This window comes from Ovis canadensis, chromosome 4, assembly GCF_042477335.2.
Source record: "Ovis canadensis isolate MfBH-ARS-UI-01 breed Bighorn chromosome 4, ARS-UI_OviCan_v2, whole genome shotgun sequence".
In the NCBI taxonomy this organism is placed as follows: Eukaryota; Metazoa; Chordata; class Mammalia; order Artiodactyla; family Bovidae; genus Ovis; species Ovis canadensis.
The window spans coordinates 125,133,093-125,146,677 of record NC_091248.1 but is presented as its reverse complement, the minus strand read 5'-3'; the positions used below and the strand labels follow the sequence as shown (position 1 = coordinate 125,146,677).

At 39.4% G+C, this 13,585-nt stretch overlaps 1 protein-coding gene across 1 annotated transcript in view; it reads right to left on the bottom strand.

Moving 5' to 3' along the window:
- The window catches only part of CNTNAP2 (contactin associated protein 2), a 2,336,063-nt gene that overhangs the window by 1,096,977 nt on the left and 1,225,501 nt on the right, over positions 1 to 13,585 (bottom strand). Inside the window, exon 10 of the mRNA XM_069588655.1 lies at positions 6,658 to 6,807. Within this exon, the coding sequence (XP_069444756.1) occupies positions 6,658 to 6,807 (150 nt within the window). The remainder of the gene's footprint in view (positions 1 to 6,657; positions 6,808 to 13,585) is intronic.

Below are 13,585 nucleotides of genomic sequence, written 5' to 3'. Positions count from 1 at the left end.
CTATTCCTATAATAAATCTTCTCTCTCCCTCTCAGACATATATATATATATATAATACATATTGTTATGTTCTATTGTCTGTTTCTCTGGAGAATCCTGATTATTACAAGGTCTAAACTGTATGCTCTTATCCTCTCTAATTATTTCTTGCACATGGGATACACTTACAAAACAACAATTGCTTTTCATATCATTTGCACTTCTGTTTTGTTTTATTTGCACAAAGCAAAAAACATTTATCAGAGATGAGTTCTCACTCACCATAAGTTAGTGTGGTCAGGGAATGTGTTCAGAAATATTTTCTATTGATTTCCTTAAAATTCTATGTGCTTAGTTGCTCAGTCATGTCTGACTCTTTGCAACCCCATTCACTCTAGCTTTCCAGGCTCTGCTGTCCATGGGGGAATAGGGTCCTTGCAGACGTAATCAAGTTAAATGGGGCAGTAACGGTCACCTAACAGAGCCCCAGTCGGATGACCAGTGTCCTTAAAAGAAGAGGGGAACCTGGACACAGAGAAACAGTGAGTAGTGGTTTGTTAAAGATGGAGGCAGGGATTGAAACAATGCATCCACAAGACCAAGGGAAACCAAGGAGTTCCTGAAATTCCTAGAAGGTAGGAGAAGCCAAAAAATACTCCTCCCTGGAGCCTTTAGAGAAAATCAGGCCCGGCTGATCCTTGGGCTCTACTGAACCATGGCTTCAGACTTCTAGCCTCCAAAACTGTGAGGGAATAAACTTCTGCTATTTTAAGCCATCCAGTTTGAACTTCGTTACAAGTAGACTTGGAAACTTAATACAAAGAAGGTTAAGATTCACTTTCCTGCCTCCTGAAAAGAACGTCATCTAACCTGCGCATGCACACATGCTCAGTGGCGCCTGACTCTTTATAACCCCACAGACGGCAGCCCGCCAGGCTCCTCTGGCCATGGGGTTCTCCAGGCGAGAATACTGGAGCGGGTTGCCATTTCCTCCTCCAGGGGATCCTCCTGACCCAGGGATTGAACCTGAGTCTTCTGCATATCCTCTCTTGGGAGGAGGATTCTTTACCACTGAGTGACCTGGGAAGACCCTCCCCGCCCCCAATATATCATATCATTTGATAAAACAGTTCTTCCTCCATTTCTTGTGGAAAGTAGCAAAAAGGGGCTAGAAAATACACCTCCAAACAATAGATTTTCTCATAGGTGCAACAACAGTTGGCCTTTCACAGGAAGGAAAACTGGACCCTCAACAGAATGGTCCTGCACATAGTCTGGTGACAGACGGGTCAATCCGGGAATTCCTGAGAAACCATGTGGGAAGCCTTTCATGACTAAGTTGTGGTATGTTTCAGGTCACTAAGGACTTCCCCGGTGGCACAGATGGTAAGGTAAAGAATCTGCCTGCAATGCGAGAGACCCAGGTTTGATCACTGGGTTGGGAGGATCCCCTGGAGAACAAAATGGCAACCCACTCCAGTATCCTTGCCTGGAGAATTCCATGGACAGAGGAGCCTGGAAGGCTATACTCTGTGAGGTCGCAAAGAGTTGGGTATGACTGAGTGACTAGCAGATCATTTAGGAAACATTTAGACACTCAAAAGTGTGTGTGGCTGGTAGCATTTTCCCATAATAACAGCCAGTGAATGCCAGAACTGGAAACAACTCTTTCATTTGCTTCAGTGAGAACTGCTTTATGTAGGTTTATATTTGAGACAGGTAAGCCCTGCAGCCTGGGACACTTTGCTGCAGTACTGCAATGCTCACATCTGGACTAAGGTCTCCTTGAGGAACACAATACAAAGAAACTATTAGAGACTAAAAATTACTCTGTGCATTTGCAGTTAGGGCAAATTTATGACAAGAAGATACAAAAAGACAAAAAAAAAAAAAACAACAAAACACCCTACCACTTCTGAAGAGCTGAGAGCAAAACAGGGTGTTGGAAGAAAAACAGAATTTTGGAGCAAAGGCAGGGAACTGCATATGTCCCCTGCACTCGCCACCACCAAAGGGGTGGGCAAAACACCGGAGCCACCTCTCACCCTGACCCCTGGACACACCCCTACCCTCTCCCCTTGTAAGGAACCAGCTTGCCTCACTTCCATAAGCAAGCCAGCAAAAGAGCCTGTTGTTTTTTCCTAACTCTGACCTGATGCAGCAGGGGCTCCCATAAAACCTTGCCTGAATTTCCTATTTGGCGTCTGATCAATTTCTCCTGACTAAGGCGTCTAAGAACCCTGGTGGGTAACATATTTACATATCAGCCTAATAGCTACTTAGAATTCATGCTCTATTTCAATGAGGAGTAAAAGGTTATATGCATGGGGCTTCCCAGGTGGCACCAATGGTAAAGAACCTGTCCGCATGCAGCAGAGGAGATTTGTCTGTTTGATCCTTGGGTCAGGAAGAACCCCTGGAGGAGAGCATGGCAACCCATCCAGTATTCTTGCCAGGAGAATCCCATGGCCAGAGGAGCCTGGTGGGCTACAGTCCACAGGATTCCAAAGAGTTAGATATGACCTAAGTGACTTAGCACGCATGCATATGTGTACATAGATATACATACACTAATGAGGTTAGATTTGTAACTGGGAGGGAATGTGCCCTTTCATTACACTTTTTAATTCTATTCCAATCAGACTCCAGCCAGCCCCCAATCCCATCGCTCCCTGCTTTTCTCTTGCCACTTTCACCTGATCTGATACTTTTGAGAGCTGCCACCATCAATGTGTTCCTTAGAACTCCCTTTCCGAATAGATTATCTCTGGAACTTTCTTATATCTCCTCTTTGCCCCACAGCTCCTTTGGCTTCATTTCCTTTCAAATTAAAACACAGGGATAATCAAAATACCAAACCTAAAAAAAAAGTTTTTGAATTTAAAAATCTTTCTACTCTCTCATGACCATGAGCCTTGGCCTGTATCAGAAAGCCAATTGTCAGGTAAGCAGTCAATAATAAGTTGAATTATTTTGTTTATAATTCTTTTGATTATTAAAATTAATGAAGTGTTCTGAAAAGGAATTCAAGCTAGCAGATAGAGAAAAAAGCTAAATCAGTTAAAATAACTTTCTTTGAGGAAATATCCCAAGTGAATAATCTTTCTTTTTCTGTTTATTCCCAAGAAAGAACAAGGCGAGATAATTCTCCGAGCTTAAACGTCTGATTGAGAGCGTTATGGAGGAGAACTAAGAGCTTTCCTAGGACGAGCAGCGAGCAGGCATGGAGAGAGAGAGCTCCACGCTGGGGGGTTCTGATATCCTCTAGTGGCAGAAGCAGCTGTATGGATAGGACTTAACTTCAAATTAAGCAAACTGTGGACATGTTTAAGGGCAGGATGCCTTCACTTAAGGCTTTCACCCAGCAGGAAAGCAATTTGATTTTTACTGACTAAGGAGGAAAAAATGCTTTGAGTAGTCAAGCAGTTGGTAAGAGACCTGAGATAAACACATGATCTGAAATCTGAAATTTTCCTTGGAAAGGGCTGTATTGAGTGAGTTTAAAAAAGACCCCAGGTGAATTAGAAAGGCAGTCAGCATTTAGCATTCCCTGGGGTGAGACCTTGTATTTAACAGATGATGCTGTGTAATGTTCACAGAACAGATTCTAATGCATTTTAATAGATAAAGAAGGTAAGATAAATTGTTAAAATGACCTATAAACTAAGTGAAGCCATGGCTCCAAATGAGGTGTGTATGATTCAAAGCTTCCATTGTAGAACAAAGTCAATTCTCCTTTCCACCGGACTAATATTCCTTAAGACATCATCATTACAACATCTGTGACTTTAAATTTTCAGCACAGACAGCATGAAGTAGTGCGTGCGTGTTTTAAGTTACAGAGGCAGCTAGCATTCTAATCAGGCAGCCACATGCCAGAGGTGGTCATGAGCATGCTCTCAAAAACATTGCAGCCACTCCAGACGTGACTGCTCCAGGATTGCTGCTAACTATTCCTGTCATCAGTTTCTGAAAGTTGAGTTGAGTTTTTATTCGTAAAAATGGTGGTTTGTCAATTAGCATAAGTGATAGGTTAATGTTAGGAAAGAGATCTCAGTGGTGAAATTAAAGATATTAAGGATATGTACTTTGGCAAAACATCTTTCACTGTGTGGAAGTGGGATAAGACTCCAGTGAGGTCTGTGGCCCGAAGCTGCGGAGATGGTCCTAGATTCTGGATCAGTGAATCTGTGCCAACTATTAGCTTAGGACCTTTCTGTTGTCTGCCACTGGCTCTGAGTGTAGCTGAATTCTGCCTCTAAAATATTGCTACAGCTTCCTGAAGAGGACAGTTTATTCAAGAGAAGGCAAGTCAGAAGGTGAGGACTTCAGGGGCCTGACAAAGGAGTTTGCATTAACAGTGTTGTTCTTTTAAAATAAATGTCTATATGGGCACCAGGGGCTTCCCTGGTGGCTCAGCTGTAGATAATCCGCCTGCCAATGTAGGAGACATAGGTTCAATCCCTGGGTTGGGAAGATCTCCTGGAGAGGGAAATGGCAACCCTCTCTAGTATTCTTGCCTCGAAAATCCCATGGACAGAGGACCCTGGCAGGCTACAGTCCACAGGTTTGCAAAATAATCAGACACGAGTTAGCAACTAAACAGCGACAACAATATGTGTGCCAGACCCTGACTGGGGCTTCCTTTCACTGTTCCATGGTGGAAAAACTTTCTGAGAGTAGCTATTTCTGACCCATCTCACTTGTCAGTGGCTGATGTTGTTTTTCAAAAAGAATACAGAGATGAATGGAGCAGGGAAGCATATACACTACCCTATGTGAAATAGATAGCAGGGGGAAATTTGCTGTATGACCCAGGGAACTCAAACTGGGGCTCTGCAACAACTCAGAAGGGTAGGAAAGGGTAGAAGGTGGGAAGGAGGTTTGAGATGGAGGGGACATATGTATTCCTATGGCTAATTCATGTTGCTGTATGGTAGAAATAAACCAATATTGAACAGCAATCATCAATCAATTAAAAATAAATAAATATAAAAAAGAATCTAATATGCAAATTGGCTAAGTTAGACCTAGAGTTCTGTTCCTCAGACACCTTGCTTCAGAATCACCTTAAGTTCAGAATTCTTCAATTTCTTAGCATCCTGCATTCTGAACTTCTAGGAGTGGGGCCCGACAATCTGGATTGTGACAAGTTCCTCTAGTGATTCTCCTATGCTCTGAGGATTTAGACAATGAAGATATAACCAAAGACGCGTCATGATCATTTGCTCACAGTATTTCTCAATGGTAGACCAAAGACCCAAGAGGGAGGAAATATGATCCTGCCCGCCGGGTGTGAAAACCAGAATCAGGAAAGCAATAGTAAATAGAACACTATAAAGCCCTCATATCCTATAAACTCTATGCCACAAATTTGCATTATAGCTTTTTGCCTACCCATCTAGATGGAAATAGATCAAAACTTGCCTTAAGCATTCAGCAAGGTCATTCATGGCCAAAGATATTCCACCGTCGTTTGGATGAATCAGGATTATCAATAGCTTTCCAGCTGACTATTGTGATCCACTTTCTGACAGCAATGAAAATTGTTAGCCAAAAGCCCATCATGTTAAATATGATTTGGGAAAAAAACCAGTTTAGCTCTTGGGTTACTTTTTTTTCACATCAGTAAGTCCAGTTTATTCACTCATAAGACATCTTGTCTGGCTTTCATCTGCTCATCAAATATTTATTGAGAGACTTAAAAAACATGTAGCTCTAACTCCCAATGAACAGCCATGGAAGATTAAAGAAGCGGGGGTCTAGTTCAAGACTTCTATCTCTGAGTAGTCGCTCATTATCACATTGTGATGGAGAGGGGAGAAATACCCTGGTGCAGGAGTCCCAGGTCTTGAATTCTGTGTCTGGCTACAGACTCAGTTTCGGTCTAGAAGCTGTACTGCAAGCTATACTGCAAGTCAGTATAGCTCTTAAGCTTCTATTTCTTCTTTTAGATAATTACGAATAAAATGTTTGCCTCAATTATTTTTCAGTTTGCTGATCTGTTTACCAATATTTATTGGTCATCTACTATATTCCAGGAATTTCTATAGGACCTTGGGGGATACAGCAAGAAACAAGATAAACAAGATGACTGTTCTCAAGTAGGCTTATTCTCATACTTAGAGAAATAGCCAGCACAAACGGTGAGCCAAGTGAGTGTACTTTCTTGGACGCAGACCCTCCAGCCCAGTTAAAACTTCATATAATATAGCCATGGCCAACAACTTGAGTACAAGCTCAGAAGAGCTGAATCATTTCTGAATTTGCAATCTAGAGAAACTGTGAGATAATATTACATGTTTGTTCTTTTAAGCCAAACATTAAACAAATTACTAAGGTTTGGAGTAATTAGTAACACAGCAACAGATAAACAATATATAATCCAAGGACATGATTCTTAAGAACAATATTTTAAGAATGAAGGGATTCAGAATCTCATACTTTATACTTAGAATATTGGCACTAGAAGAAAATGTTGACAGCATGTTAATATTATCATGAAGAAATAATAAATTTACTACTCCTTTTAGTTCAGTGGGATTACAGAATTTGTCTGCTTTTACCTGAGATCTACGGAGTCCACTGAATCAACAGAAATACTTCATAATCAAACTTTATTGAAACTTCATTTTTAGCAATGCATTAGTTAGCCAATAAAACACATGGTAGTCCTACCTCCGAAAAAGTACTTTTCGCCAGTTTTAACTTGAAGAGGACTGTTAGTTCGAACTGCTGAGGCTTCATCTCCATCGATAGTGAGAACAGCAAAATTCTCCTTAGCCAGGAAACGGACCTCATGCCACTGGCCATCATTCAACCCAGAACCTGTTAAATACAAGAGGAAAGACCATTTTGTTAAAGATTATTTGGTTTTAAATAATTTTTAATATCAACAGAGCTTTGCAAATAAAAATTAATATATTTTGATCTAGAAAAATTCAGTGTAGCTAAAATTAATATCTCGCATTTCTTTGACATTATAAATCATTCTCTCCTCCACTGGGCCAAATAAGGCCTGGCTGTGAAGGAAAATAGAACATGCCATCTGAGAAAACGCTCTTTCAGCATATTGATTATTTTGAAAAAAAAGTTACTTAAGAAACAGCCAGAACAATAAGAATACTCTGACACCCTCTTTGTCTCCCTGAAAGCAAAAAGTAAGTCTTTCATGTGAAAAAATTCCCTCCCTGTACTAGGAGGGTAACAGGCTTCCTTATCACCAGGAAGAGGGAAGTTAGAGCTGAGAAGACTGTATAAACAATCCTTATTCTTCTTAATTTGCTACCCCAAGCCTAAATTTTTGTCAGTTCTTCACAGATTTTTTTTTATCTTTGTCTTAAAAGGTATAAAATCTGTCTACACTGGTTACTTCTTTGAGTTTTCTGTGAGCGCCATACATATGAAAGTATACTTGTTTCCCTCCTGCTAATCTATTTCAATTTAATTTTTAAACCAGCCAAAGAACCTAGAAGGGAATAAAGGACAAGTCTTCCTCCCCTACAGCAGTTATTTGTGCTAATTGACCACTAATAGGTATGATAAATGATACCAGGATTATCTAATCATTTACAAATAAGATATCATTATAATGAATTAGGTTATATTTAACTAGACACCAACTAAATAAATGAACTCCCTCCTTAACAATCACATTTCACTCTTGCTTAGTACAAAGATCTTTAAAAACAAAATCCATTTAGTTCTCCATTAGACAGAAAATAACTAAAAGATACTGTTCAGTTTGTATTCATTTTACAAAGAATAATTACAAAATTAAGGAGCAAAGACAAGAGAACAGCCTTTGAACAAAAGTACCTGGAAATAGTACAAGGAATACTAAGACACACAGAAATCTGAGTCATAGAGGCTTTCTTTCACCTTACAAAGGCCTATGCAAAGGGAAGATAGTTTGTTCTAGACTGCTCCAGACAGCTTAATCTAGAATCCATAGGGTAGGAGTTATTGAAGGTGCACTTCAGCCCCACAAAAGAAAGACAAGCCTAGCATAGAAAAGTATCCAAAAACGGAATGAGAGAAAATCGATGAAGCAACGAGGGTTCCAAGCCTCTGATCAGAGGTCTGAAAACCAAAGCTTACAGGCCAAATACTGCCTGCTACCATCTGTTTCTGTACAGCCTGGGAGCTAAAAATAGTTCTCACATTTTAAAATGCTGAAAATAAATGAAAAGAATAACAATATTAAGTTACATGTGAAAATCATATAAAATTCAAGTGTTCGAGTCCACAATAAAATCTACTGGAATATAGCCAAACTCACCTAGTATATATATCGTCTTTCTACAGAGTTAAACAATTGCTGCAGAGACTGTATGGTCCACAAAACCTAAACTGTTTACCGAGGCATCATTTTCCTTTACAGAATAAAGCCTAAACAAATGATTGGTGTACAATATTAAATAAAAATGCCATTTTAAAGAAAAAAACAGAAGGCCTCTTGCGGCTTGAAGATAGTCACATATATGTGGTATTAACCAACATTATACTAGTAAATATTATTGCAAATAATCACCCCCTCAGGTATTTTATTTTTTTAGGATTTTCAAATTTTAACTTAGTAATACTTATTGAGCACATTTTATTTCAATGGAGGAAGACAGAAAACCCAGCCCCAAAATAACGAATACTAAATAATTTTCAAATTATGAAATGTATAATATAAATAATTACATAGATAAAGGTTTTTTGCACTCTGAAATTACTATGTAAATATATAATCTTATTCTAAAAGGGAAGTCAGTTAGCTGCCGGACAAGTAGTAGTGTTAACTGAAACAATCCCTTCTGTTTAGGTTGCTTTTGGGTTCCCGCACAGAATTGATCCATGGACAAGGATAACTTCACCATAACATTTTCCATTAAAATATAAAACTGGGGTTAAAGTTAACTAGCCACAGAACTGTATGGGTTTGATTTTGTTTTGGCCTCTATAGTGTGATGAACCCTGCTTTGAAACATATTTTGAGGGTATAGGTCCCAAGCACAGTAATGTTATAAATCTTTCATCCTAAATAATAATACATCCAAAGAAAGTCATTTACAAGCTATCTTAGGCAACTGGGCTTTCTGTTCTAAACTGTAGACCAGAAAGCCTTTCTAAAAAATTCTCATGAAAACTTCATCATAAAGTTAACTTATAAATGGAAAATCATAAGTTTAACTGTTCATGACCAAAAGGTCTATTATTCTATCAGATTAAAATTAAAAGATTATTTTTTTCAAGAAATTTAATCACTAGAGAAACTGGATCTCAGAAAAAAAGCTGCCTTATTGATAGCACCCACTGCTGCTTCTGAGCTTGAACTGTGATTTCTATTCATTTTAATTCCAATTACTGTTTTGAACTGTTAATGTTAATGATCAAGTGTGTATATGTGTGTGTGTGTGTGTTTAATAACATAGTTAAAGAGAAATTTTAAGAAGCAACATATTTTCCTTTGAGCAATGGGTCATTTTTGGCCCACTGAAAAATGACTCATTGCTCAAAAGAAAATGTTACAGCTTAAAATTTCTCTATAACCACATGTTATTAAAACACAACTCTTGATTTTTGGTTTATTATATTTGGGGCCCATTCCTATCAGATTGCTGAGGCATACCTCTTGATGATTAACAGTAACAGATAGTAATATCCCCAATAAGTAGGTGGGAGACCTGAGCATAACAATGTTTAGGCATTCTATACATGGTAAATGGCATAACTAGGAACTAGAACTCAGACATACCTAGTTCCAGAGACTGATTTCTTATAAACAGCAAACAAACAAGCAAAGAAAAGCAACAATTAAACATGGCGTGTAGACTCTGTGCATCCATGATCAGAACTCTCTTACACCAGACACACAGATATTTCCATTTGCCACCAGCCTGGAGGGAGCTCAGCTCCTGGGGTACCTTTGTTTCATACAGCATCCGAGTTGCAAATAAACCGAGACACCATCCAGCTTCATCTGCTAATTTTTAACATTTACGTTATCTGATTTTTGTTGTAATGGAAGATCCCACTACTACATGTCTTTCAGTATTTTCTTACATTGATGTTTTTTCCCTTAAAATGCAATATGAATGGGAATTTTGTACGTTTGAGAAGCAAATTCTACTAGCACTGTTTCCCCAAGGCATATTAAAGTAAGCCTAGGAGTATTCATTTACATCATCTCTATACTTTGTGAAACTCAGCAAACAGAACTGTGTGCTCACCCCCTTCATGTTATAATGAGTGGATCAATCAATGATCTTGAACAGGCTATCTTTTGTCAGTTTGTTGGGCTGAGACCCTAATCTAGACCTTTTGCACTTGAACAAGTTTTTACCACTACTCAGAACTCAGTCATTAAATTTTTCGGTGCAAAAAAAGAAGATGCCACAGTTTCAGCATAATTTCCCTCTGCTTGTGTCCATTCCCTTCAGTGTAAGGGAGGCCTGAACAACTTGTATGAAACACCACTAATGAGCTTGCCTGTATCATTTCCTGGACCACCAGCCACCTGCAGGAAGTAGTAGAGAATTAATTTTGCTTTAGAGAAGCTATATGAAGAGCCTGAGGTATTTTTAAAAATAATATTGTTTAGTATTTTTAATTCATATGAAATAGAATATTAGCGAAATTTAAGAGCTTTTGGAATTTTATATATAGCACTCACTCAGAATAGGGGTTTCCCAGATGGCTCAGTGGTAAAGTTCACCTGCCAATGCAAGAGCCACAGGAAAGGTGGGTTTAATCCCTGGGTCAGGAAGACCCCCTGGAGGAGGAAACGGCAACCCACTCCAGTATTCTTCCCATGGACAGAGGAGCCTGCTGGGCTATAATCCATGGGGTCACACAGCACTGGACATGACTGACCACTCTGACATTCATTCAGAATACTACAGCTGATCATAAGAGATACACCTACAAGGATCAGTATAGTATTCAGGGGAAAAAATGTCTCATTATCCCAAACTTCATTAGAATCCTATGAGTCATAACCAACAAAGAACACATCACCAAACAGGATTAAGGCATTGCTTCTCATTTGCTAGTAAAGTGGTAGTATCCTTTCACTCAGTATTTTAGAGCAACAAGTGTCCCTGGGAACGGAGAGACTCACCAGGGACCCGATCCATAATCCTGGACACAGTGGTGTCTTGGTGGCTGAAGAGGGACTCAGGACCAGACCAAAGTAGGATGCTGTTAGTTACTGATACTTAACAAAGAGACTCAAGTGTCATGCAGCTAACATTTCCTAGGAGCCTTGGATATGCCTGGCACTACCTAACTCAGTATGTGTCAATCTATTGCCTTTTCTCAGCAGTGGGCATCAAGATGGCATAAAGGCAGGGAAATAGTACGGTAACCCTGAATGACTGAGACGGGAGCCAGGCTGCCTGTTTTTGCTCTGACCCTTGTCAGCCTGGGCAGTTTACTGAACCTTTCTGTGCCTCGGGCTCCTCTTCTCTAGAAAGCAAATAATAGTATCCATGCGGTAGGCTGGTTTTGAGGAGTAGATGAATTAGGGATTCAGTAGCACTAGAACAGGGCCAAGCACCTAGGAAAACAGCATAACTGTATCTATATCATTAGGTTAAAAAACAAGGAAGGTTGATGAGTTCGTTTTACAAAGAAAAAAATTCTGAGACAGGAACAGAGAACTTTTTCTTTGGGGGTTATTGTGCTGCAATTACATATATTGGTGTAGTTATAACAAGCCTTTTAAATAAGACAGCAATATAATAACAATGGGGAGATATGAATATATGCATATGAGACTGAAAAAAAAGTGTCCTAACATTGTGCTAATTGACACTTTAAACTTAGAAAATGTCCAGTGACTGCATTAGACATGGGGGAAATTTCTGTAATCAAACAACTTAGAGCTGAATATGATTTGTTCTGCAAATGTGTTAGATGACTCACAAAGTTATGACAAAGACACTGATGTGAAGAAATTTGAACAAAACTATTTCCAAAAAGTGAGAGTGAAAAATGAACTTTCTAAGTTATTTATGTATGTGATTAAAAAATTAGTAATTAAATATTAGAAACATTTTTAACCCACAGCCCTAAGCAATTCTATATGCAAGTTAAGTCCAAAGGTACTCATATAATCTCTTTGGGAACACAGATTGTCTTACATTGGGGTCCCATTGGCTTTAGGCTGACAAGCTCCATGTGACATGGAGATGAATTAGAAGCCAGGGGTATCTGACTCATATAGGCTGACCATCAGAGAGGCCGAACAGCATCAGAGTCTTGAACACAAACTCTGAAATCAGACATCTGGATATACATTTCATTTTTGCTCACCTAATAGCTACACCTTCAGCAAGCTAACCACTTTAAGCCTCAGTTTCCTTTTCTATTAAGTAAGAGTACTGAAAATATCTACTTCACAGGGTTGTTATGAGGATTATGTGTATATAATGTTACTTAGAACAGTGTCTGGCACATGCAAGCTGGGGTTCCCAGGTGGCACACACACAGGCAGCAAGTTAGCGCTCAATAGATATTAGCTATTGCTTGTATTCAGTGAGTAAGACTAGCTCTCTAAATACCAACTTGACTTGTTATACATTAATTCTATAAGTATTAACTATTCAGTTCAGTTCCGTTGCTCAGTCATGTCCGACTCTTTGCGACCTCATGGGCTGCGGCACTCCAGGTTTTCCTGTCCATCACCAGCTCCCGGAGCTCGCTCAAACTCATGTCTATTGAGTCGGTGACGCCATCCAACCATCTCATCCTCTGTGGTCCCCTTCTCCTCCCGCCTTCAATCTTTCCCAGCATCGGGGTCTTTTCCAATGAGTCAGTTCTTTGCATCAGATGGCCAGACTATCGGGGCTTCAGCTTCAGCATCAGTCCTTCCAGTGAATATTCAGGACTGATTTCCTTTAGGATTGACTGGTTGGATCTCCTTGCAGTCCAAGAGACTCTCAAGAGTCCTCCAACATCACAGTTGAAAAGCATCAATTCTTTGGCACTCAGCTTTCTTTATGGTCTATTATGAAATGACTAAAAATCGGTTTTCTTCATCAATAAATACCTGCCTCCCCATATGAATCCTATAGTGCAATAAGCCTTGAGGAATTTGAGGAGTGGGGAAGATAGCTATATATGAAAAAGTAGTGCAAGTGTTAGTCCCTCAATCGTGTCTGACCCTTTGTGATTCCATGGACTGTAGCCTGATAGGTCCCTCTATCCATGGAATTCTCCAGGCAAGAATACTGGAGTGGGTTGCCATTCCTTTTTCCAGGGGATCTTCCCAACCCAAGGATCGAACCCATGCTTCCTGAATTGTAGGCAGATTCTTTACTTTCTGAACTACCAGGGAAGTCCTAGTTTCTTGTTAATATCAAGGTCAAAAATTTCTAAAGCCAACCTTGAGCTATACAATAAAATAAGGCTTATTCCTTCATAGACAGATGCACTTTCACTTCCCCAAAATGTGTTTTTTTTTTCCAAATACATTATTCAATAGGTATGATTCTGAATGTCTGTGGAATATTTCCAAATACTAAATTCAATTCCAAGCAATGACTTCCCCTGATGGCCAATTTTGAGGAGACTGATACAAACTGGAATACATATTTTCCAAAGTATTTTTGTT